The sequence below is a fragment of the Zootoca vivipara genome, chromosome 16 (genome assembly GCF_963506605.1).
Source record: "Zootoca vivipara chromosome 16, rZooViv1.1, whole genome shotgun sequence".
Taxonomy (NCBI): domain Eukaryota; kingdom Metazoa; phylum Chordata; class Lepidosauria; order Squamata; family Lacertidae; genus Zootoca; species Zootoca vivipara.
The window spans coordinates 37,790,615-37,816,706 of record NC_083291.1 but is presented as its reverse complement, the minus strand read 5'-3'; the positions used below and the strand labels follow the sequence as shown (position 1 = coordinate 37,816,706).

The 26,092-nt window shown below is 47.8% G+C and overlaps 1 protein-coding gene across 1 annotated transcript; it reads right to left on the bottom strand.

The window, feature by feature from the left end:
* Positions 1-21: 21 nt before the first annotated feature.
* Positions 22-26,092, bottom strand: GNL3L (G protein nucleolar 3 like). The gene is made up of 16 exons (XM_035140360.2): positions 26,029-26,092; positions 25,463-25,586; positions 25,320-25,357; positions 24,680-24,781; positions 24,356-24,472; positions 22,626-22,709; positions 22,357-22,492; positions 21,501-21,604; positions 19,098-19,242; positions 17,883-17,970; positions 13,834-14,011; positions 12,252-12,394; positions 8,751-8,887; positions 7,336-7,478; positions 2,280-2,451; positions 22-326 (listed from the first exon to the last, which is right to left on the bottom strand). The coding sequence occupies exons 2-16, from the start codon at positions 25,473-25,475 to the stop codon at positions 259-261; spliced, it is 1,668 nt and encodes a 555-aa protein (XP_034996251.1). The 5' UTR covers positions 25,476-25,586; positions 26,029-26,092; the 3' UTR covers positions 22-258.

Genomic DNA, 26,092 nt, shown 5'->3' with positions numbered 1-26,092 from the left:
ACGGTCATTTAAAGACATGATTTATTTATGCACGCTTTCAAATTTTTAACCTGTTAATAAATAGTTTCTTAAAGAAACAACTCTGCATTTTGCATAGGCTTCAGGCTGTCGATTCCCTCAATGTTATGTGAGTTATCATAGGAGGCAAGGGATTTCTCCTCCTGCCCAAGTGTGGCAGGGCACAGATAGCAGCCTTTCTGAGGTAGGTAAATGCCCTGCGGCTGTCCTCTTCTTCTGCACACTGCAGCACTCCCTTTCCTAGTCATCTGACAAGCTGAAATTCATGGCTGCCGTCAACGTTGCAGAGAGCTTGGTGGCGATCTTCTCTGCAGTGGAAGAGAAGATAAAAAGGGGTTAGATGTCTGAATGGCATCCTTGGAAACCTCTGTCTCTTTTCTAAAATGTGCTACTGCGAGCAAAGGAGGAGGAGCTGCAGCTGGCTGGCCGTTTTAGGTTTGCGGGGAAGTAGCCTAATCAGATTCAGGCAGCTGCTATTAATGGAACAAACTGATGGGAAAGGACAGTCTTGTTCCCTCTGCATTTGAAGAGAGGGAGGAAAGGTGAATGATATACAGTACATGCAAATGTACCATCCTTTCTCCTGGCTGTGAAGGAGATTAGATGGCAGTAAAAATCATACAGGGAGGAATTCAACATTGTGCTTTTCTGATCGTTTTGGCTGGCCAGATAAAACAATATGCCTCCATGTACAGTGGTACCTCGTGTTACAGACGCTTCAGGTTACAGACTCCGCTAACCCAGAAATAGTACCTCGGGTTAAGAACTTTGCTTCAGGATGCGAACAGAAATGCGGCAGCGGGAGGCTCTATTAGCTAAAGAGGTACCTCGGGTTAAGAACAGATTCAGGTTAAGAACGGACCTCCAGAACGAATTAAGTTCTTAACCCGAGGTACCACTGTACTGTTTGGGGGGTCCTTCCAAACCCCATGAACTAACGGTGGAAGGATTTGCGGGAGAGTCCTGCTGTACAAGCAGAAATCCTTGCACATTGCTTCCACAGATGGGACTTATTAACTGATTCTCATATACGGACTGAAGGATATTAAGGGAAGGGTGCCTTGAGGCCTGGGAACTACTAAAAAGGAACAGTGGAGGTTGTGTTGTGGGGCAATCATGGGCTTCTCTTGGAACCCCATCAGGAAAGAAGCTACAAAGGGCAAGGCTCTGTCCCCATCCATTGGGGGTGGGGAATCCCAAATGGGAAATCTTGAATTTTGTTTTGTTCACTCTTCCCACCCCCGCTCTACCCCAACAACAAAGAAAATGAGTATGACCCAATGACTGCTCTTAAATCTTTCCAGGAGGACAGCCTTGATTGCTCCAGTCCCTTAATTTAATAATAATAATAATAATAATAAATTTTTATTTATACCCTGCCCTCCCCAGTCAAAAACTGGGCTCAGGGCGGCTGACACCAACAGAATTACAATAAAACATAAAAACAATTAATTAAAATACAGATTAAAATACAGTATTAAAATTTAAAGTGCAGCCTCATTTCAAGTAGTCCATAAATCCAAACCACGAGGGAGGAAAACACAGGGGTCAGGCTGAGTCTAACCCAAAGGCCAGGCGGAACAGCTCTGTCTTGCAGGCCCTACGGAAAGATGACAAATCCCGCAGGGCCCTGGTCTCCTGGGAAAGAGCGTTCCACCAGGTTGGGGCCAGTACTGAAAAGGCCCTGGCTCTAGTAGAGGCCAATCTAGCCATCTTATGACTCGGGATCTCCAGAATATTATTGTTTGTGGACCTTAAGGTCCTCCGCGGGGCATACCAGGAGAGGCGGTCCCGTAGGTACGAGGGTCCCAAGTCGCATAGGGCTTTAAAGGTCAAAACCAGCACCTTAAACCTGATCCTGTACTCCACCGGGAGCCAGTGCAGCTGGTAAAGCACTGGATGAATGTGATCCCGCGGCCGGGACCCTGTAAGGAGCCTCGCTGCGGCATTCTGCACCTGCTGGAGTTTCTGGGTCAGCTTTAAGGGCAGCCCCGCGTAGAGCGAGTTACAATAGTCAAGCCTGGAGGTGATCATCGCATGGATCACTGCGGCCAGATCAGGGCGAGAGAGGCAAGGGACCAACTGCTTGATGCGGCAGAGATGGAAAAATGCCACCTTTGCTGTGGATGCAACCTGCGCCTCCATGGAAAGGGAGGCGTCAAAGGTTAAAGGTTTACTCCAAGGATGATTCCCAGAAAGAAAGAAAAAACATTTTACAAATATTCAGCAAGGCATCTGCTCCCACTCTGGGCCCCCTTTACCTGCTCGTTTCTGCTGTTTTTTGCGCCTCTTGCTTGCAGCTTTCAGGCCTTGCCCCTGGTGCAGAGGGTCCAAGGCGGAGATCTCTGCTAGGTTAGGGGCCCTTGGCACAGCCTTCGCTGCTTCCACTAGGATCTTGTTCTTGGCTTTCAGCTCTACAGTCATTGCGCCAAACTAGGGAGGGGAAAAGAAAGATCTCCTTCATCCTAACCTTTCTTCTCTAGAATGTATAAAACAAGGAAGACTCCAGCCTCTAACAGTTGGCTTAAGTTCTTGAGGCTGGTGGGTTGGAATTCGTTGCAATGCTTAAACTCAAGTTAGAGCCCATTCACCATTATACTGCCATGGCCCAGTTACTGCAGCCACAACTGCACTATAAATATTCAAGAGCAAAAAAACACTCATTGGAATACTCTTAAAGTGGCCTTATCCTGGATGCTCTGACCAGGACTGTGTGTGCTGTGCAATTCCAAAGAAACATAGTGTGCAGAAATCTGATCTTTATTTTCATTTTAAAAAGAGAAAGCAAGTTTCTAGCCCTGTTTGTTGCAAAAAAAAAATGTTGAAAAGAAGTAGCAGCATATAAGCAACTAAGAGCTTATGAAATAAGATTGCCTGAAGTCCAGACTTCTGGGTCTTAACATCCCATAAAATTACAGATCAGATTGGGCAAACAGCAGGGAAGTAACCTAATTTATACAGGTTGGAGATCTCACATTTTCTTGATGCAGATTTGTGACATTTCAGTACATACAGCCCTGGCTACAAGTATTTATTTGGAGAGCTGGCACTGAACTTGCTGGATAGCCCATCCAATTTTACCCAGATCTTTGAGCTAGTTAGTGCAAAATGGGAGCCATTCAGATCAATGATAACATGTGCTTATGCTCACCAATATTTTCCTGTAACACCATACCTGCCAAGTCCTGGACGGAAAGATCCGGGATCGGCAGCGCGCGATGAACGCAACTTCCGGTGGCGCTTTGCCCTTTCATGGGCACCAGAAAATGGCGGCGCCAGCGCTGGAAATCGCTTCCACGCATGACTGGAAACACGTAAAAGCGACTTCCAGCGCCGCCGCCGCCATTTTCTGATGCCCATAGAAGGGCAAAGCGGCACCAGAAAAATGGCCACCGGCAGAAGCCGATTTAAGGGAGAATATTGGGATTAAAAACTAAACGGGAGACCGCCGGGAAACGGTAGGAAAAAAGGGGTTTCCCCGGCGGAAACGGGATACTTGGCAGCTATGGTAACACTACTGTCATATGTCTCACTGTGGATCCAGGGCTAAAGGTACTACATGGAAGGTTATCATTCGCCAAATGAAGGTGGGCAAGACTGAGCCTTAGATACGACCACCCAGAGTTTTTCACCATCTCCCTGCTCAAAGTCCAGCATGCATTCACCCTAAACCACATTGCCTCTCTGTTTCAATCCATAGCTGACAAGGGACTGTTCCTGTTGACATGACATACATTTCATCTTGTACTGTGCTTTTTGGAACATTACTCCGGGAGTTAAATAAAAGGAATCTTGTCTTTTAGGCAGCAGAGAGTTCTCATTCTCTTCCTTTCTCATTCTGGCATTAGCTGCCAGTGCTGTTCCTAATTTGTATGAAGAAGGAGTCTCTCTCTCTCTCATTCCAGGCACCTCAGCCTTCCAGTTTGCCCCTCTGTTTCTAGCCAAAAACCAAACAGACATTGAGTGTTTTCTATGCTGTGGCATCACAAGAAGGTAAAACCACAAGCCTGTGGATTTGGCTATCTGACAGTCACAAGATTCCTGACAAAACCTGGCCCGGGGGGGGGGGGCAGAGAGGAGAGGAAACAGCCTACAAAAACTTTTTGTGGTGGCAGGACATCAAAGGGGGGGGGAACCCAGCAGCTCCCATCAAGCCCCTTTTTTCACTCCGCAACACTTCCACTTTAGCGCTTTTCTAATGGGTACTTCAAATATCAGACACACAATTCTGAATTCACCGAAGTATTCTTTTTTTACACATCAAGTTAGTTCAAAATGTAACTTGAACCACAAAGAGAATTCTTAAAAACCTGGGAACTATTGGGGGAAGTTTTGAATATTCCACATGATACCTGACAACTCCGTGTCAGAACATTGGTTAAATCCTTGGTATTTCCAGGGAGGGCTGAGAGAGACCTCGGTCTGACAGGAAAAGGGAATGTTTTACATTGTTCTTGTTTATAAAACCCAATACAAAAAGAAGAAAAAGATAATAATTCCCGTATAGGAGAAAAATAAATGTCATTCTGACAGGAATAAGTCTTCACACAAAAAAAGAAAAGGGAATGTTTTTAGCGCCGTGGGTCAAATCCTTATCAGGGTCAGCCTTGTGGGCCAAATTTAACAGCTGAGCAGGGCTCTCCACCTACCACATGATATTGTGGGGTTCCTGCAGCAGAAGGAGGGGCCAGGATGACAAAGGGGAATCTTTTGCCCTTTTACTGCCCACCCCAGCTGGGAAGAGAGAGAAGGTAGCGAGAGAAGCTTCCTCTTGCTTCCTGCTACTGTGAATGTCTTTCTCCCCTTAGGTCCTTTCCTACAACCACCACCCTCTGTTAAGCAAGAGAAGGAATCCTGCATTTTCTCTTGTTTCCTCTTGCAACATCAATCCTCCCCTGTGTTTTTCTATTCCACCTCTATTGTTGGAGGTGTAAAGGAGGAGTGAGGGAAGGCTTGCAAAGGGCTCTGAAATTTACAAAAAGCAGCCCTGGCAGGGAGAAGTGGACTTTATGGCAGCCTCTGTTTTCATCAGCTGTTTAGTATACACCTTGTTTTAGCAATCAAGCTCTCAATCTGAAGCCCTACCCCTGACATCAGGTTCCTATCATCCCTGACCACTGGTCCTGTTAGCTAGGGATGATGGGAGTTGTAGTCCCATAACATCTGGAGGGCAGAGTTTGGGGATGCCTGGGCTAGAGGTTCCCCATTCCTGGTGTAGGCAAGACTGACTTAGGCAGATCAGTGGCCTGACTCAGGATAAAGTAGCTTCCTAGGTTCCTAAAACAGCACCATGACGAGCCAAAGCCCTAACTGCAGCCAGGATCTTGAAGTTGGGTGTCACAAACGGGTTGGACACAGAGGAGTGGTGGGAGGAAGCAGCTGGGGAACCTCCAAGGGAAGAAGGCTCAGAGCCCAGGGACCGGTGGTGGGATGGAGATGAGGGGTCAGAGGGAGAAGACCTGGAGGAGGAGGTGGCATAAGCTGAAGAGGTAACAGGGCTTAGTGAGCTGCGAGAGTCTGTGACAGAAAGAAGTGCAGAATCAGAAGCTGAAACGGGAGAGGAGGGAGGCCAAGAGGCAGAGATGAGTCTGGCTGGCGAAGAGCCATGGGTGTCTCCCCTTCCTCTTGCCCCCTCTCCCCACATCTCTCAGAACCAGGAGAGGCATGAAGAGAGCAGAAGAGAAGTTAGCTTCACACAAGCAATCTCGTGATTGTTTGGGGAAAGCCCTGGAAAGGAGGAGACTTTAAGCAGCTGTGGCATACCTGTCAAGTTCCTCTCTGAAAAATAAGGGATCAGACCGGAAGTAGCATACCGGAAGTAGCGCTGCCGCCATTTTGAAACTGGGCGGAGCATGCTCAGAAGTGACTTTAGATGCTGCTGTGCCCAGTTCCAAAATGGCCGCCACACCAGAAGTTGCGCTGCAGCCATTTTGGAACTGGGCAGAGCAGCATCAAAAGTCACTTCTGAGCATGCTCCGCCCAGTTCCAAAATGGCCGCCGCGCCAGAATAAACCGGGGGGAAACAAAAAAATCCGTTTTTTCGGCTGGGGACAGCTGGAAAAACGGGGGTTTCCCGGGGAATACGGGAGACTTGGCAGCTATGAGCTGTGGGGAGGTGGGAACCTTCAGTCTCAACAACTGCTTCGTGGGGACAAAACCTCCTGGGAATGAGTTATTATTCACCTTAGTCCTGAAACTCTGGTGCAGATCCTGTTTTTGCTAATAAAGGGCTAACTTGCTCAGCAGGCTTTTAAAATAAATAAATAAATAAAAATTTGCTTTTCTGTTGCATCATTTCATCAATGCGTAGTATGTCACTGTCGAATGCATGGTAATAAGAAGAGAGAATGAAAAACTTATCATAAATATAAGACACTAGCTGGCCCTACACACGTTGCTGTGCGTTAGTCTGTCAAATGGAGGGTAACAGGCCCCCTTCAGATCCCCCTGAGCCTCAGAGTCCCCCTGTTTTACAGGATCTTGTGGCGGAGGCGGGGTTTGTGGGTGTGGCACATTGTTGTGGCTAATCCCTGTGACTGCCCCACGTGTCCCAATCCATGATCTATTCTGTTTCGTCCCCCTCTCCGTGACCAGCATATCTCATGACGTTTTGAAGGATGGTATTTTTTTTGTCTTGTGGTTATTTGGTGGGGGATTTTGGGGGGGGTAGTGGTGCTAAATTTTAAAGTAAAAACCCCTTGCCGTGCCCCCAAGTGCGTTGCTGTGGGTTATCCCCCCCCCCGGGCCTAGTGGGGGCCTGGCAGGGGCCTACATAAAACAAAGGCCGTGCTGCGACCTGCGATCCGGGCGCTCGCCCTCTCCCCCCCCCCCCCGGGCCTAGTGGGGCCCAGCAGCCTGGCAGGGGCCTAGGGGTCTGATAATGGCCGCCTTGGTGGTTTGAGTTGCTTGGTTGATGATGTCATTATTTGGTTTGTGGGTGTGGTGTAGATTTCACAGGAAGGGAGGGGTGTAGGAGGAGGAGCTGAGGGAATAACGTCACTTGAGGGCGCTGTTTGACTTGGTGGAAAACCAGGTATATATATGCCCAGGTGTGAGATTTGAGGGATTTTCTTTTCCAACAACGCTCGGGGAGTGGCCTGGATCGTTGTGTCAAAATTTCAGGATGATCGGTCAAGCGGTTTATGGAGAAAAGTGGAACACGCACTTTCACAATTTTTACATTTATATATATATAGATATATCTGTAAATAACAATAGTAACATGGTTTGCTCCTTCATTTAAATTAACTCTTATGAGTCTCTTGATTTACTGCAGGCTTACTCCTGTCACTGGGTCGTGTTTGTGTTCATGCCTACCTCCTCACTCCCAGATTCCTCCATCTTAGCCTCTCCTTGGTCCTGAGGACAGAGTTCCTCCTCCTCCTCCGTCATGCCAGCTTCTTCTCCAGTGGTGAGGCCAGAGCCCTCCAAGGTGATGCCAGCAGGGCCCGAGGGCAAGTCTGCAACAGGCAAGGTCCATGAAACATCTCTCTTGAATTGCAACAGACTGAATTGATGAAAAGGGACAGCGGTGTGGGGAAGGAGGACAAGTTGAGGTGGGCAACTCATCTCTGACCAAAGGAGAATGGGAGCAAAATCTGGTCATCCATCTACTGGGCACCTTCATAGATCGCCAGCTCCCTCATCCCAAGGAAACAGTGGCAAGGCCAGCTTGCTTGCTACCCAGGAGCAGGGCTGGCCAAAGACATTTGGGCACCTGAGGCAAACCACAACTGGTGCCTTTCTCTCAGCCAGGGAAGAAGGGATGAAGGAAGAGCTACACTGGGAACAAGGGTGGGATGAGACCAGCAGTGCCTCCTATTCACCAAGAAGCCACTGTAGGGGTGGGTGCCGCCAAGGCTTGCCTACGTATCTTTAGGCACCAGGCAAATACATTCCTTTTCTCTCAGGCCCTTGCTTGAGTATACAATCTATGGCCTTATAAACGGGTACCGTGGTACCTTGGTTTATGAACTTAATCCGTTTCAGAAGTCTGTTCTTAAACCAAAGCGTTCTTAAATCAATGCATGCTTTCCCATAGCAACGGGGGACTCAATTTACAAATGGAACACACTCAACAGGAAGCAAAACATGTTCTTATTCCAAGGCAAAGTTCACAAACCAAAACACCTACTTCCAGGTTTGCAGCATTCTTAATCCAAGTTGTTCATAAGCTAAGCTGTTCTTAAACCAAGGTACCAATGTATACTGAAAGCTGCCCTGTGATCTTCAGATTAAAGGTTGTGTCACGGTCCTTGTTTGGCTACTTCTGAGAAACTAGTACCACAGCCATTCTGTCTTTAAGGCTTTTATTTTGCCTGATATTTACAATGTGATTCAGTATCAAGAATACATGTCCGATCAGTCTGACGAAGATTCTCCCACTGCCTGGCACCTGCTCCTCCCCCAGCATAGTAAGCGTGGGATTCCTGCCCTCCTCCCTTTGCGCCTGCGCACCTTGGAATGTCTTAAGTCAGGCATGAACTTAAAAGGGTGAGGCATCTCCCTGCTGGACACTTCCCCTGATCCCTCCCCCTGATATTCTGTCTGAGGTTGCAGTAAGGGCTCTAGGATGCTGCCTGAGCCAGGGTGCCTCTCTTCTGCAATTGTCAGGGAATGCTCACTGCTAGAACAATCCCTGACAGGTTGTATAGAAATTTTAATAATAATAACTGGAATGGCTGGAAGCAGAATCACAGTGTCTCGGCTTCTCGTTCTGCCCTGTCACTTACTTGCCAAGACTTTCTCGTTCTCTTGCTCCAGTGCCTCAAAATCAAAGGCCTTGCCCATCTCCGCAACAATCTCGGCGCTGATGTGAGTGGGGAGCATGTGGGTCTCGGGTGGGTGTGTAAAATAGCTGATCCTCCCACTAGCAGGGACAAAAAGGAAAGCATTGAACACTGATACAAGCAGCATGCATTATGGGGAGGGAGGAAGTAACCCTTCAGATCCATTTTTTCCCGCATGGCTGGTCCTCGCCCACTTGAGACTGGATTGGAACTGGGGGCCACAAAACACTCAGGCCTGGGACTGCTCCATCTGGTCCTCAGAACCTTACACTGGCCTTGCCTGCTCTCCCTAGGCCACATCTTGCACCAGCCCTGCTTTACATCCCCCTCAAGTGTTTCTGCCCAGGTAGAATGTGTTCTTGAATAATGCTGCTTGCGTCCTGTTATGGAGGATACAGAGGGTGTCTGCGTGTAAACCTGCCTATTGCACAAAGGTAAAATTTAGGTTCATTGCTCCACCCACTTTTGCCTCTGGCCCAGCCCACCCTGGCATGTTGCCCTCAAGGGAAGGTGGTCCTTCCTCTGGAAGAAGTTGCCCACTCCTGCCCTAACAATGGCAAACACTTGACCATCACCAACCCCTAGCATGAGACAAAAGTTCCTTCATCTGTTGAAATTCTGTTTTGTGAATGGCCCTGAGACCTCCGGGTATAGGGCAGTATATATATTCAATAAATAATAAAAATAGTAAGTAAGTAAGTAAAACCTTTATTGGCATCAAACAAACTCGCATACAAAATAATAACAGATTAAAACTGTCACTGTGGCAAACGCTGTGCCAAGAGAGGGAAGGGAATAATCCGCCATCCGCTTTCACGACAATGGGGCTTCCGGCGACTCAGACGACTGCAGAGTACAACGCCGAGAAAATAGTAAATTAAGATATTGAGCCACCATCTCGGTGAGGACCGGGTCCTTCCCCAGCAAGAGGAACCGCAAGATTTCCCGCTCTGGTCTCCCTCTGGGAATGCAGAGCCGGTCCAGGAACCGTTGACGAAGGTCGACGTAAAGGTTACAATGAAAAACCATATGTGGAAGGCTTTCCACCTGAGGGTCATGACACGGACAGATCCTCTCATCCTTCGCCCTGCCCGAGAATCTTCCCCACAGGAGGTTCGATGGATTTGCATTGAACCTGGCCAACGAAAATGCCCTTCTTTCCTGTGGGTTCAGTAGGAAGTCAAGATAGTTAGGTTTTGTTTCATGAGCCCACGGGAGGTGGAAAAGAAGGGGGGAACATGTTGTGCCTGCTGCCGCTATAAGATCCTGTCTCTCAATGTCCCACAACCTAGTAATGACTGTGGCTTTGGCAGATTGTAAGGACATTGAGCGGAGGAGTTCTATTGAAAGCCCCAGTTGCAGTACCTTCCTATTGAAGTGTTGCAGCCCTGGGGGGAGGAAGGTGTCCGAAAGCATTACCTGGAGGAAGGGATCTCTGTCAGAGTTGAGGCAGATTTTTAGCCAGAATATAAGGAATCTTGCCCAGGCGACAGATTCCACCTTGTGTTGAGCTCCCTCTAGACATAAAACTGCATATGGGACGCATCTTGGAACAGAGAAAATCTTGTAGAGAAAGGTTGATTGCACTTGCTCTACTGTCTGGGTGAACCCCGGGATCCAGATTGGAATGCCGTAGAGCAGTTGTGAAATGGTCTTGGCATTGAAGATCTTGAGCGCAGAAGGGATATGTGAGTTGCCCCTTGTTGTAAAAAATCGCGTAATTGCCTGCGTGGATATCTTACTGGCGTTCACCACCACGCCTCGATGTGGAGACCAGAGGAGCCTATGGTGATAGGTGATTCCTAGATAATTGAATTTAAAGACCTGCTGGATGGGTTTACCTCCAAAAACCCAGCTATAACTCGTGCGTGAGTTACCAAACACCAGGATTTTGCTTTTTTCAAAGTTCAAGCATAAGTTCATTTTGGCCATGTACTCAATGCAGGCAATTACCAGACGCTTTAGACCTATTCTGGTCCGCGAGAGCAACACCATATCGTCCGCGTACAGGAGGATGGGAATGTTTATGGCCTGGAGTTTTGGAGTGTGGGCATCCACCTGCTTTAGTAATGGGGCTAGATCGTTGAGAAAAAGATTGAAAAGCGTAGGAGCAAGTACGCAGCCCTGTTTAACTCCTCTGTTGATACTGACTGGTGTTGTGATTTCATTCCCAGAATGGATTTTTATGCAGCAGGTGTTATTGGTATAAAGCTTTTTGATCAGGTAAAGAAGTCTGGGTTCTAAGCCCATAGCCTCCAATTTGGCCCAAAGCAACCTCCTGTCAATGGTATCAAATGCCGCTTGAATGTCCAGGAAGGCCACATGTAGATGTTCTTTATAGAATCGTGTGGATTTGGCGACTAGGTGAGACAGCACCGTGCAGTTTCGTAGGGTCGATTTTCCTGGTCTGAACCCAGCCTGTTCAGGGCCTAAGATGTTATTGTCATCGAGCCAGGTAGTTAATCTGTTTAACAGATGCTTAGCATATAATTTCCCAATGTTAGAGAGAAGACTTATTGGCCGATAATTTGCTGGCAGCTTTTTGTCACCTTTTTTGAAAATAGGGATAATTATGGATTGTTGCCAGGAGCTGGGCATAATTCCTGAGCTATCGACCAACGTGAACAGATCAGCCAATATCGGAGCCCACCACTCCGGTTTAGTTTTAATCAGTTTAGATGGAATGGCGTCCGGGCCAGGGGCCTTCCCTACTTTCATCTGATCAATTAAATTTATGATTTCTGACATGGATACTGGAGGCCACTCATCTAGGAAAGAGAGAGTGTTCTGATCTTGCCTGTCCGGTGGGATGCAGTTGTCGAAAAATACTGACTTGAAATGATCTATCCATGTGCCCGATGGAATTGAGGTTAGCTGCTCATTCTGTGGCAGTGGGGGATCTGCTACGGCCTTCCAAAATTTTTTGTGATCTCTAGATTGTATGGCTGAGAGTAAAATTTCCCAGCTTTTCTGGATATGTCTTAACCGGCCGAGCTGGATGGACTCCCTTAGTTGTTGAGTTCTAGAAAAATAGATGTCAGGTAGGCGGGAACTGCCCGATTCTCTGGATTCTCTGTACAGTTTCCTGATTTCGGCTTTCATAGCTAAAGTCTCTTTGTCGGTCCAATCACCTGGGCTCCTATTCTTAGGAGGCCTATGTGAGTGCGTGTGGGACAGTTCTGTTATTAAGATGTTAATAAATTCCTCGAACCGAGTAATTCCCTCAGCTGGAGTAAGAGCACCTTTCTCTGCTGAAAACAATTGGGTCACGCGGTCGGTTTTTACCAGGCCTTGGAAGAGAGACAGAGTGTGTTCGTTGGTTTGTATCCTTGGAAGCTGGAGTCTTGGTTCCTGGGGGAGTGGGCTGTTTAACTGTACAGTCTTGCTCAATGGAAAGACAAGGGTATACGATAATAAAAATAAGTAAATCTGTTCTTCGCTCACCTTGTCCAGTCACTTAGTATGGCTTTGGCCGCCTTCTCGTGGTCAGGCGTCCCTCCTTTCTTCAGCTTTCCCTGCCGCCGGGCCAAATGAGCCAGGAACTCCATGGTGTCCTGGAAATCTGACACATGGTAGTGCTGCATAATCTGGGGGGGGGGCGAGAGCAAGAAGAGAGAGAAGCCAATTGCCCAGTTAGTAGTAAACCTCCTCCTACTCCTCAGATGACTGCAAAAAGAGCAGGGTTGACTGACAAGCACTCGGGGCTCACAATGCCCCTCTTGAAGTCTTCCCTCTGGCACACTCAGCCACAGTTATCGCTGGCTCCTTGGGAAATAAGCTGACGCAACACTAACTTCAGGAGAAAGAGAGGCAGGGAAAGATACTGGTAACCATGCCCTAAACCAGAGATGGGGAATCTCCAGGCAGTGGGCTAAGTCCTGCCTGCCGGCCAGACCTCTCAATTTGGCCCCTGCCATTCTTCTCAGGTGGGCAAAGAAGCCACAATTTTCCTGGCACACTCAAGCCACATTGTGCAGCATTGAAAACCAGGGGGCGGGTGTGTGCAATATAGGCAAGGCTGCACTCACTGCCTACCCTGCCAGCTCACTTTTCACCGAATCACAAAATTGTAGGGTTGGAAGGGATCCTGAGGGTCATCTAGTCCAACCCCCTGCAATGCAGGAATCTCAACTAAAGCATGCATGACTGGTGGCGATCCAACCTCTGCTTAAAAACCTCCCAGGAAGGAGAGTCCACCACATTTCGTGGGGGTCCGTTTCACTGTCAAACAGCTCTTGCCATCATAAAGTTCTGCTTGGTATTTGGTAAGAATCTCCTTTCTCATAACTTGAAGCCATGGGTTCGGGTCCTAGCCTCTGTGCCGTGAGAAAGTGACTCCCTTTTCTCAGCACAGCTTCTTTCTCACCCACCACTGATATGCAGCCCCCAATTAGTTTGCTTCAAGGGAATCCAGCCGGGGGGGGGGGAGGGAACCTCCGCATGCCTGTGCACACACCAAAAATTTTAAGCACATTCCCTCACACCCTGGGAGCTGCAGTTTATCCCACACAGCGCTACAATTCCAAAGGCCTGTAAAAATCTACAATTACCAGGGTTTGGGGAAGTAAGACATGGTGCTGTGAATGTATTTAAATCAAGGGCAGTTGAGTAACCCAGTTACCACCTACTGTTCAAATTTAAGTTCCCCAAAGAAAGGCCCTGTGACGTCCCTTAAAGACCAACAGGTTTCCTGGAAAAATAATCACTCTAAACTAAGACCTTTGCCCGATATTGCATCTGAGCGGATGGAACCTGGAGGGGACACTTGCTCCTTTCACCGTGGATTTAATCCAGAAAAACCACAACAACCCTTCCCCCAGAAGCCAACATCAATGAATTAAAGTGAATTAAGAAGCTAACATCAGTGAAAGTGAATTATCTTTGCCACTCTACAACTCTTCTCTCCCAATTCTCCCTAAAGCTTTGAGAAGAGCCCAGAATTCCTGGCTCTCCGCTGCCTAATTGTTTGCCCACCATCACAACCAGGGCCTGCCCCCCCCCGCCCTGCCCTGCCCCACAGAGCTACCTGCTGCTTGTTGCATCGCTTCAAGATGGCCTCCACTGGGCTCACAGGGTCAACCAGTTGCTCTATCTTGACACAGTTTCGTAAGATCATGGCAGCATCTGAGGTGGGAGAAGCCACGACAATCCCTGGACAGTCCAGAAGTTTGATGTGCTTGTCAAGCTGCACCTCTTGCAGGCACCTAGAATCATAGAATCATAGAGTTGGAAGAGACCACGAGGGCCATCCAGTCCAACCCCCTGCCAAGCAGGAAACACCATCAAAGCATTCTTGACATATGTCTGTCAAGCCTCTGCTTAAAGACCTCCAAAGAAGGAGACTCCACCACACTTCCTGGCAGCAAATTCCACTGTCGAACAGCTCTTACTGTCAGGAAGTTCTTCCTAATGTTTAGGAGGAGATAGCACTTAAAAGGATATAGCGCAAGATGGAGGGAGGGAGTCAGCTTATCCCAAGAAAAATGCCCCTCCACCTGTTTAGCACAATCTTCTAAAGGACTGTGCTGTATCCCTTCCCGTCATGAAGGTAGAGCATAGAGCAGGCATCCCTAAACTGCGGCCCTCCTGATGTTTTGGCCTACAACTCCCATGATCCCTAGCTAACAGGACCAGTGGTCGGGGAAGATGGGAACTGTAGTCCAAAACATCTGGAGGGCCGAAGTTTGGGGGATGCCTGGCATAGAGCAACCATTATTGCTCCAGCTGTCTATCTTGCCACATTTCATAAATTGTGGAATCAGAGTTGACAGGGACTTCAAAGGTCATCTAGTTCAACCTCCTGATGACACAGGTAATGTTCACCCTACAGCTCCAGTGCAGGAGAGCCTACAACAGGCATAGGCAAACTCAGCCATCCAGATGTTTTGGGACTACAACTTCCATCACCCCTGACCGCTGGTCCTGTTAGCTGGCGATTATGGGAGTTGTAGTCCCAAAAAATCTGGAGGGCTGAGTTTGGGGGTGCCTGGCATACGATTTTCTGAGACCGTCTGTCCTATTTCTGAACAGCTCCTTTCATCAGAATGTTCACTCCAGCTGATCTATTGTGGATTGACAATTTAAGGAGTAACCTCACTGGCAGATATCGGAAATGTTAAAACCTTGTACGTGCCGGAATTGGCAAGTGGATAGCTGGTGGTTAAGGACAGCAAGTTAAAAATAACAAAAAGTTATTGCAATGTAAGGTTAATTACAGGGAGTGAAATGTGGATTAGAAATAACCAAGCAATGCAGCAACAAGAGGAAATTATGGACACATTGAGAATGGATGGTGGAAAGCCTTTTGGGGGGGGGTGTATTAAATTTGTTTTAATTTGTGGTTGATTCAGAGGCACAGACTATTTTGCCTCTAAAGCTCTGTTGACAAAATGGAATTTGTGCTCTTTTTCTGAAGGCCAGGAGAGATGTCTGGGGGGTTGGTGGTGGTTTTGCAACACCAAAATTTTATTGGAAAATCAATAAAAATGATTTAGGAAAAAATAATGAAGTTCACGCCGGTATTTAGCCCCTCCTCTCCCTTCAGAGCAACAGAAACTAAATCTGCTCTGTCAGCTATGCAGCAGCCTTTCAAATATTGAAATCCCTCTCCTATCACCACTGAACTGTCTCTTTTCCAGGCCACCCCCAGCTTTTCTCACAAGGACTTGCATCCCTAGGCCTCTCACCATCTTTGGCACCCACCTCTGAACACATATCTGTATAATGGCTAGGGCTCTGCCTCTGTGGCTGGAGACTGTGTGTTTCTGAAGGCCACTTGTCAGACAAGACAGGAGGGGGGAACTTGTGCTCAGGATTCCCACAGGCATCTGAATTGTCACTGAGGGAACAGGATGCTGGACTAGATGGGTCATTGGTCCAGCAAGCAGGCTCTTATGTTCTTACAACACACATCTTAAAAGTGGGGTGCCCAGAACTGGGCACAGTACTCCAGGCATCTGTCCTACCCGTCATCCAATGAGCTCCGAGCTGCATTTGCAGGAATCCCCAACACTATTATTATCCTCACTGCAAATCTGTAAGGTAGGTTAGGCTCAGTGATAGCTACTCTCCACAGCCTGTGGGACTATTGGAGGAAGGATCTGAAACTAGGCCTCTCTGTTCAAAGTCCACCCAGATCTGCGGCCCCAGTGTTGCAAAACCACCCCCACCCCCCAGACATCTCTCCTGGCCTTCAGAAAAAGAGCACAAAGTCCATTTTGTCAACAGAGCTTTAGAGGCAAAATAGTCCGTGCCTCTGAAGGAGTCCTCTATCTGGTCTGACTAAATGGCTTTTATTTTTATTATTTTGCTGCTGCATTTTAACCGTTTAATGGTTCTGAGGTTTTAATTTGTTTTATCAGTTTTGTTGTGAATTTAATCATTTTTAAGTTGCAACCAAGAGGCCAAATAAGCAGAGTGCCTAGGAGCAAGGCGGTTACCAGCATGTCTCTCATTCATCCCTCAGCATCTGCCTATAGCGAAGGTGCCTGCTTGATACCACCGAACACTCAGTTTGATCTTTCTTGGCAGGATACCCCCCCGGGGCGTACCCAGGATCAAAATTAGGGGGGCAAGGCACGGGAGGGGAGGGGCCACAGTGGGGATGTGGGCGGGGCTACGTGGCCCGCGCTTTTCAGCTGTTCCGAGGAGGCGGCCCCAGGCTCCCGCTCCCCGCGCGAAGCTCCGGAAGCACGCGGGGAGCGCGAGCCTGGGGCCGCCACGCTGCGCCTCTCAGCTTTTTGCTTCTGGGGGCAGCTGCCCCCCTCTGCCCCGCGCTGGGTACGCCCATGATACCCCCCCTCCCAATGCCTCCTCCATCTTGCAACATTCCTTGTGCTCCCAAGCAATGGGAAGACCTGGGCCACTTTTTACACAGAGATCCTTCTGTTTTGAAAGAGCTCACTGTAAAGAATAAAGCAGTGCAAGCTCAAAAGGCCTCTGCAGTTCCCCAAAGCTACATCAGTCCAGACTGTCTCAGGAAAGGGGTTATAGGGATGTATCTTGCTTCATCTCTGAAGAACCACAGCACAGATCTTCTTCCCTGTGTCTCTGAGGCCCACAGCCCCTTCCCAGCATCTGGGGGGGATGTCACGGGTGCCACTTCTGATCTGGAGTGCATCCACAGTTCCATCATTCCCCTTCCTCGTACACCGTCTGGCCAACCTTTCCTTTCCATTTCAGGCCCTGAAATCCAACTTGGCCTGGACACACGAGATCCAAAGCTCTTCTTAATAATAATAATAATAATAATAATAATAATAATAATAATTTATTATTTATACCCCGCCCATCTGGCTGGGCTTCCCCAGCCACTCTGGGCGGCTTCCAACAGAAAAATAAAACACAATAATCTATTAAACATTAAAAGCCTCCCTGAACAGGGCTGCCTTCAGATGTCTTCTAAAAGTCTGGTAGTTGTTTTCCTCTTTGACATCTGTTGGGAGGGCATTCCACAGGGCGGGTGCCACCACCGAGAAGGCCCTCTGCCTAGTTCCCTGCAACTTGGCTTCTCGCAATGAGGGAACCGCCAGAAGGCCCTCGGTGCTGGACCTCAGTGTCCAGGCAGAATGATGGAGGTGGAGACGCTCCTTCAGGTATACTGGACCGAGGCCGTTTAGGGCTTTAAAGGTCAGCACCAACACTTTGAATTGTGCTCGGAAACGTACTGGGAGCCAATGTAGATCTTTCAAGACCGGTATTATGTGGTCTTGGCGGCCGCTCCCAGTCACCAGTCTAGCTGCCGCATTCTGGATTAGTTGTAGTTTCCGAGTCACCTTCAAGGGTAGCCCCACGTAGAGCGCATTGCAGTAGTCCAAGCAGGAGATAACTAGAGCATGCACCACTCTTCCTAGACAGTCTGCAGTCTCCTTTCCAGCACAACCAATGCTGTTCTGCAGCCGCGCCTCTGATTGGCTCACAAACACCCTAAAATGTTGCGGGTTCTACAGATAACCTAGAACAGAACTGAAGGGTCTTAACAGCTCTAAGAAGACACCATAGACAAAGCTCAAGGGAGAACTACCCCCACCCCAAAATCCTGCCTTCTACAGCATGCACAGAAGGACTGCTACGTACTTGGTGACGCCAGGAGTGGCACCAACACCGCAGGCCCGGCTCCTCTTCAAGCTGTTGATCAAGCTGCTTTTGCCAACATTCGGGAAGCCTGCAGTGAGAGATGGGAGGAGTGGGCAGAGCCATCAGCAAAAGCACCTGCCACCTGCTTCCACTCACGATTAGTCCTACCTATGTGAGCCCTCCCCCTCCTCTCCACTCCCTATAGCAAAAACAACACAGCACAGAAAAGGAAGACACAGCTGCCAACAAGCCTCCTCTCCTCTTTGAATGAATGAGCGCCAGTAGCCAGAACAAAGGCATCTTCAAAGGTTCATGTCCAGCAACAACACTAGACAGGATCCTTGCTCAGTAGCAAGCCGTTCTGATGTGCAGCATATGACTGACTCTCTTGCTACAGCAGCTCCAGTGTTTCCAGGCACAACACAAAGTGCTGGTTATGACCTATAAAGCCCTATTCAGCTTAAGCCCAAGCTATCTGAAGGGCTGCATTCCCTCCTACAAACCTGGCCGGGTTTTGTGATCTTTGGGGGAGGCCCTTCCCTGAATCCCTCCACCCTCACAGGCACGCAGGTGGAGACTCAGGAGAGGGCCTTTTCGGTGGTGGCCAGACAGTTTTGGAACTCCCTCCTTAGAGAAGTTAGACTGGCTCCCTCCTTGTTGTCATTCCATGGGCAGGGGAAGACTTTCTTGTTCCAATAGGCTTTTGGGAATGGACTGCTTTTAATGAGGGAGCTGGTGCTATACTGTTTTTGTTGTGATTGTAGGTTTTAAATAGCATATACATAATATATATTCTATTTGCTTCGATTCCTACCATATTGAATAATTTTCATAAAACTCATACACTGCTTAACTGTTTAAAAAAAAACCCTCAAAGCCTTTACAAGAAGGTAACACAATAAAGTCAAGAAAAAATACAACTGTGCTTTAAAACATACACAAGTTAAAATATTAAAACATATTTAAATTACCTCAAATTATCCCAATGTCCTTCTGGGCCAGGCATCCCCAAACTGCGGCCCTCCAGATGTTTTGGCCTACAACTCCCATGATCCCTAGCTAACAGGACTAGTGGTTGGGGAAGATGGGAATTGTAGTCCAAAACATCTGGAGGGCCGAAGTTTGGGGATGCCTGTTCTGGGCAATGGGGCTAGGGTTTAAGAGGTCGTCCCCCCCCGGCTTTCCATCTCCCTCCAAGAGGGGCTCCCTACTCACCCACAACCCCAACACTGATGGCCGTCCTGACATCTTGGTTCCGGCAGTAGTTAGCCAGCACCTTCATGAGGCAGTCTGCCCCAACACAGGCTCCCCCGCTGAGCAGCTCACCTGACGCCTGGGATACGGGGACTCGGCTCTGTTGCTGGAGGAGGGGAAAAAGAGAAGCAGGAAAAGGGGTGATGCACACCTGCAGCCAGAAGTTCTGTCACTTTTAAAAATGGCCTGGTTTCCTTATTTACTGCTTTACAGCACCTGCGTCCCTGTGGTCTAAACCACTGAGCCTCTCGAGCTTGCCGATCAGAAGGTCGGCGGTTCGAATCCCTGCGACGGCGCGAGCTCCTGTTGCTCGGTCCCAGCTCCTGCCAACCTAGCAGTTCGAAAGCACATCAAAGTGCAAGTATATAAATAGGGAAGGTAAATGGCATTTCTGTACGCTGCTCTGGTTTGCCAGAAGCGGCTTAGTCATGCTGACCACATGACCCGGAAGCTGTACGCCGGCTCCCTCAGCCAGTAAAGCGAGATGAGCGCCGCAACCTCAGAGTCGTCCGCAACTGGACCTAATGGTCAGGGGTCCCTTTTTACCTGCGTCCCTACACGTATAGTTAAAGCAAATACAATTGGAACATGACTAAAAGAGGGCAGGGGGCTTTGTGGGGGAAGGGAGAAAATGGAGTGGGGAACAGGCAGGGCCTGCTGGGCATGTACTTCATGCAAACAATTCCAATTGGGATCTTGGGGTCCCAAATGTCCCAGGAGTTTATTCTCTTTTTGCCACCTGCTGAGGGTAGCCTTTTCATACACCATAGAACTTGTATATGTTATTCCATGAACATGAAGCAAGCAGACTAAACAGACCCTGAGCTTTACCCTAAATACACAAGACATGCTCAATCCATTGGGCCTCTGGTAGAGAGGAACTGACATTCCTGTTCTTCCTGCCCCAGGTAGTGATAATCATCCAGTATACCTGAAGGAGCGTCTCCACCCCCATCGTTCTGCCTGGACACTGAGGTCCAGCGCCGAGGGCCTTCTGGCGGTTCCCTCACTACGAGAAGCCAAGTTACAGGGAACCAGGCAGAGGGCCTTCTGGTAGTGGCACCCGCCCTATGGAATGCCCTCCCATCAGAGGTCAAAGAGAACAACAATTACCAGACCTTTAGAAGGCATCTTAAGGCAGCCCTGTTTAGGGAAGCTTTTAATGTTTGATGGATATCTGTATTTTAATATTTTGTTGGAAGCCGCCCAGAGTGGCTGGGGGAACCTGGCCAGATGGGCGGGGTATAAATAAATAAATTATTATTATTATTATTCAGAAGTGCCCATTTCCAATGAACCTTCTGCCTATGTGAGTCTGGCCCTAGTTCTATATTGGTGAGAAACCCTAGATCTGCCACTCATGCCCCCTCCCAAACACACTGGGGGCCGGTTAGTGTGCCTTTCAAGGAACACCTGGAAGAGAGGCCCTGACGTCAGGCCAGTATGGCACTGAATATTATGCAAGTCTAAGAATGATGGCTTATTTGGAACAGTTTCATTCTCCCTCTCTCTCTCTGTAATCTTAAACAACAACCCTCTTTCTAATTTGAGCCTTTGTCCAAGATCTATTCCTTAGCCCAAGGATTGCTGCCATCCATGGGCCTTGCTGTCCTACTTAGAATCATAGAGTTGGAAGAGACCACAAGGGCCATCCAGGAAGGAGAGGTGGAAGGAGAAGTTACAGATTTGGCCCTGGCTTGGCAAAGGGATTACTAAAAGTGCTTCCGAGTCTTCTTGAATTGATTCCCAGAGCTCTAACGTGCCTCCTCCAGCTTGAGAGTGAGGGAGTGAGCAGAAGGTGGTAGTCTGTTCCAGAGGAAGATTACACTCAGTTAGTGGAATACAGGTCTCCTAACAGCTGTCAGCACCCTTAACAAACTACAGTCCCCAGGATTCCTTTTGGGTTGTTTAAAGTGGTATTGATACTGCTTTAAGTCAATAGTGCAGGTGGGGCCACAGAAGAACTGTTAGTCAGTAAGTCCAAGAAAACCTGCTCTAATCTTTTGTAGCCCAAATCCCTGTCACTGCAGAACACACAAATTGGGAGTGGGGGTGCCCCTTCTCAGAACGCTGCTTTCATGTGCCACCCCTCTGCTCACTCTATTCCAATTCCCCGTCCCAAAGGGAAATGCCCTGGGCTTCATCAATGAGGAATCAGGACCTTGATACCTCTTGAAAGGAGCCACTTGGCCTCAGAGTTGCTAAGGAGTAAGAGGAATCGGTGGAAACAGAACCGGCTGGCCTTAAAGCCCTTTAAGAGGAGAGGGCTGAAGCCTGCTCTTCCCCAAATGGCTTTCAATGAAAACTAATGGCTGGCCAAAGCTGTCACTCACTTGCCCCACGGTGACCCCCAGCACCACTTACCAGGTTTTTGCTCTGCTGCTGAGTGGAAGCTTTAAAGGCCACTGTGGGGAATTCGTTCCTCAGGTACTTCAGCCACTTTGCTACAATTTCCTTAGATACCAGATCTGGGTCAGGATCAGAAGAGAAGAGTGAACTTTAGGATCCTCAGCAAAGCTTGAATACCAAGCACGTCTCCAGGGACAAAACATCTTTGCACCAACCGCCAAGCCTTGCCAAACCCTGCTTTGAGTAATCTCAGTGTTTAATAAGCTGAGATATAAATTCTGGGTGTGAACGCAGCTCCTTTCGTCCTCTCTTTGCAGCAGCCCAACAAGCCTCCTACCATGGCTGGTTCTGAAGCTGTTAATCACAGTTGCTCAGCTGAGTGAAAAGGGGAAACCATGATTAACTGAAGGCTTCCTTGCCTGTTCATTCGTTCACACATGCAAGGGGAGGAACGAAGGGGTTGTGTGGCTGCAACTCAGCTTCTTAAGCTTATGGCTCCACAAAAGCAGTCACTAAGCTTCTACTGCTCCCTCATTTGGCCTTCTCTGCTCCCACAAAGCTTATGCTCCCAAATTATTTGAATGCAAGAACCCTGAAATCACAATAAAATTATGGAAAAGCAGCTAGTGTAATTCATCTGTTTATTCTATGTACTCCTCTGGACTACCTTGCCAGAATTTGAATTCTGGGAGAGAAGCACAGGCCCTAAATATAACAGTACTTAATAATATTTGCTGAACATTGACTACGAGAGCGTCTAACACTCTGCTACCCTTGACTAACACAGCAGAGAGGACTGGAATCATAGCATACCAGTGCCAGGCCCCCTTTCCTTCCCAGAGAGCCGTACATGGCTGGCCTTCACACTTGCCTATTTTATTTAACACCAGGACTAGCCTCTTGTTAGCTCCAGCTTGCACCACAGCCTGCTCAACCTGGGGGCAGCGGCAGCCTTGGGGATCTCGAGCATCGAGGACTTCCAGGATCACATCAGCTGCTTCCACCACCTAAAGGGAGAGAAGGCCAAGAGAATTTGCCACCTGGCCCAGCCCCTGCCTGCCATCCAGAAGCCAAGAGGACGGTGCGCTCATCGAGTGGATGCATCTTTCCCCACGCTAAGTGACAACAAGTCCCACTGACCTTCCTAAACTCCCTATAATAGGCCTTGCAGGAACTGTCTTTCTCCAGCAAAGCATGTTTCGCCAGTTGCTTCAGATCCATCTCCTGCAGGGAGAGAAAGTGTTCATATTTTATCTTAAAAATAAATTAAATAACCTTACAGCATTATCTCTCTCTTTCATTAAGAGCGGTATACAAATTTAATAAATGAAAATATTATTACAGTAATAATAATTACAGCTGGGAAAGCATTTTAACACTAAGTAAAAGATCAGTTTAAAAAAATAAGGCAGAGCAGTATGAAGGATTGTCAATCAGGGAACTGCTAACCAGGGGATAGAGGGGGGTAGTGGGAATTGTAATGGGTCAGAAATAGGTTTTAGATTGAGCAAGATAGAGTATTTTTTAAAGAAAAATAACAGGCTAAGGGGAGACGGGAGACAGTAGAGGGTTGGTAAAATAAGAAAGATAGGTATAATGATATATTAGAATATGGACTTAAATCTGAAAGAGGTGTATATTGGAAGTGAGATTTGGTTAAAGTTAGTTGAATAATTTTTTTCTTTTTTCTTAAAAAATAAGTGATCAGTATAAATGAATAGTAAAGTATAATGATTGTGTGTAATATGGTTATAATTTGAAAGCTGTGTAAATTGGGATAATACAAAGGCTTGGAAAGGGAGGGATGGCGAAGTCGAAGTTGAGTTATGAAATGAGATTATATAATGATAGCTTCTTTTTTATTGTTTTGTTTTTCTGTATTTTTTCTAATTCTTTTTTGTGTTTTTCTTTTGCTATTTTGGTGTGTCAGTTTTGTGTATGTCAGAAAAAACCCAATAAATATATTTAAAAATAAAATAAAATAAGGCAGAGCAAATGGAACACAGTGGGACATAAAGGAACAAGTCCAATGCTTCAAATAGCGTGGAAAGTGAATTGCAATTATACTTGTAGCAAGAGCAGAAGAACAAGGACTGGCACTATGAGCCACTGTCTGGAAACCAAGGAGCCCACGGGTTGGGTTTAGGCCAATAATTTCTATCCTACCCGTCTACAACCGTACACAAGGGAGCTAGTGGTTTAGACAACATGACACAAGATGTAAAACAAGACTAAAACCTAAAAACAAGCCATTTTAGAGCAACAGGAATATTTACATTGGGGAGTAAATCTACATTTTGAGAATGGCTGCCTAAACAAAGACAGTGATGGGGCCTCTCTCAGAAGGCTGTTCCAAAGTTTAATGTTTAACAGATTATTGTATTTTAATATTTTGTTGGAAGTCGACCAGAGCGGCTGGGGAAACCCATCAAGATGAGAAGGGTATAAATAATAAATTATTTATTATTATTATTATTATTATTATTATTACGGTATTATTAAGCCTGGGCACCACAATCAGCAAGTTGTTAAGACAGGGAAAACATGGAGCTGATGGTGCTCCGTGTTTGTCTGGGTGGAAAATAGGATGGAGAGTCCTGAGCGTGTGTAGAAACTAGTTTACAGTACATAGAGGAAAGGTACATTTGTCGCTCCACATCTGTTGCTTCTGCTTCTGTCCCTGCACATCACTGACATGTGGCCCTGGAAGGTGCCACAGTGAGAAGGGAACATGGCCCTCGGTTTTGAAAAAGGTTCACCAGCTGTGCCTTACAGGGTCTCCAAAAAGGGAGGCAGACAAGTAGTCTCTAAACAGCTATATGAACAGGGCCTTATTGCAGTCAGCTTGGATGTGCTTTAAACTTCAGTACCTTCTGTTCAAAATTCTGCTGTCTGTGCAAGGCATCCTTCTGCAGCCCTTCCAAACTCCGGAACCGGCTCATTTCCTTCTGCCGTGCCGTTCGCTGCCGTTCCTGCAGTTCTGTAGCCTGAGAGGATGTGCAAAGCCTTAACTCAAAGAGGTTGCCCCCGAGCCCCATTGGAAAGAGTCCCATTTTTCAGGCTGTTTGAAACCAAAGACCCTAGAGCCAAGGTTTGGTACCCAACCACCATTTCCCAAACTGGGAAATGAAACCAGGAACTCGAAGAAGCCAGCCTTCATTTCCCCTGCAGGGCTTCCCACTGCTTAATCTCACCATTTTCTCTTTTAGCGCTGCTCCTTTCTTGACGTGCTCTTTGAAATGTGACAGATGAGGCACTCCTGGGTCCTTTTTCCCATGAGGCTTTGCATCCCTTCTCTGTGAAAGCCAAAGGAGACACACTGGTAAAGGCAACGAACTGGACATCAGATATAGAAGACCCTAGAAATTCTCCTTAGTGTCACAGAAAGTAAAAATTAAAAGATCCTTGTTCTTCCAGCTAATGCTACAGTCAGAAGCTTCATTCCCTTCCCCTCCCAGTTCCCAGCCTGTTCTGTTCCACTCCCTTGCTGAGCCAATGAATCCTGTTATGTTTCACATCTGCAAACTTACTCTGGATTTTAATTTAAGTGAGGTTTACTTACTTTGTCTTTTACAGCTCTTATTTTGACCCAAACAGAATCTGGCTCCACCCCTCCAACAAGACTGGGCTCCCTCAAATTACCGACAGCTATCACACTGCCAAATCCAAAGATGTCTCTCTCTGCCTTTCCACTTTTTGACCTCTCTGCTGCCTTCAGTGCAACTGGCCATTCTTTTCCTTGTTGGCTCCCTTCATGCTTCCACCTGCTAGATTTCACTTTTCAAAAGGACTTATGAAGAGTGGTAACAGTTGATCCTGCCAGCCTCTGCTCACCTTGCCATGTTTCTGTCCCTTCCTGGATTTTTTCAGCTCTGCAGAAGGGGGAATAAAATCAAAGGTGAACACCGTTTTACGTTTGGGTTCCCCAGTTGGTAGGAATTCAACGTTTGACCCATAAACCTGGCAAAATGACTTACTGTGCCGGGTCATGGCGTCAAAGGCAGAGAGAGGCGGAGGTTTGTTTTTCTGTCCGATGAGAGCTTCTGCTTCTATGGCCGCTGGAGAAACTTCCACGTTGCTCTCTTTTCTGATTAACAGCAACTGGGAAAGGAAGAAAAGGTGCCACGAGCACCCCTATTTCAGAACCAAAGATCTGAGCCGAGGGGAACCGAAACCCTGCGATCTCTTGTTGCTGGAGAAACAGAACAGGGATAACCAAACAAGGCAGAGAGCGCCCACAAACCTCGGACAGGACACTCGCACCTCCTGGATCTCCTTGACCATTCACGAAGCAGGATGCTAGCCCAGCTCTGTCTCCCACAGAAGGATTTCACAACTGTTTGATTCCATCGGCCAAACCCATGGGCCACCTCCCCTAACCGAATGGTCCCACTTCAGCCTGCAGGTTGGGATCGCGCGCTTGAAAGCCACCCTCCCCCACGCCCGCGTAACCAACACGCGTATTTCAATCTACTGTATGTCGCGGACGGTGCCCCATGCCCGGCCCTTCCGCCCACTCCGGCCCCGAGATCCCACTTCTTACCCCCCAGGTCGAAGCTCCCCTCCCAGGGCGGCAGCGGCAGCTTTCTCCGGCGCACGCGGCTTCC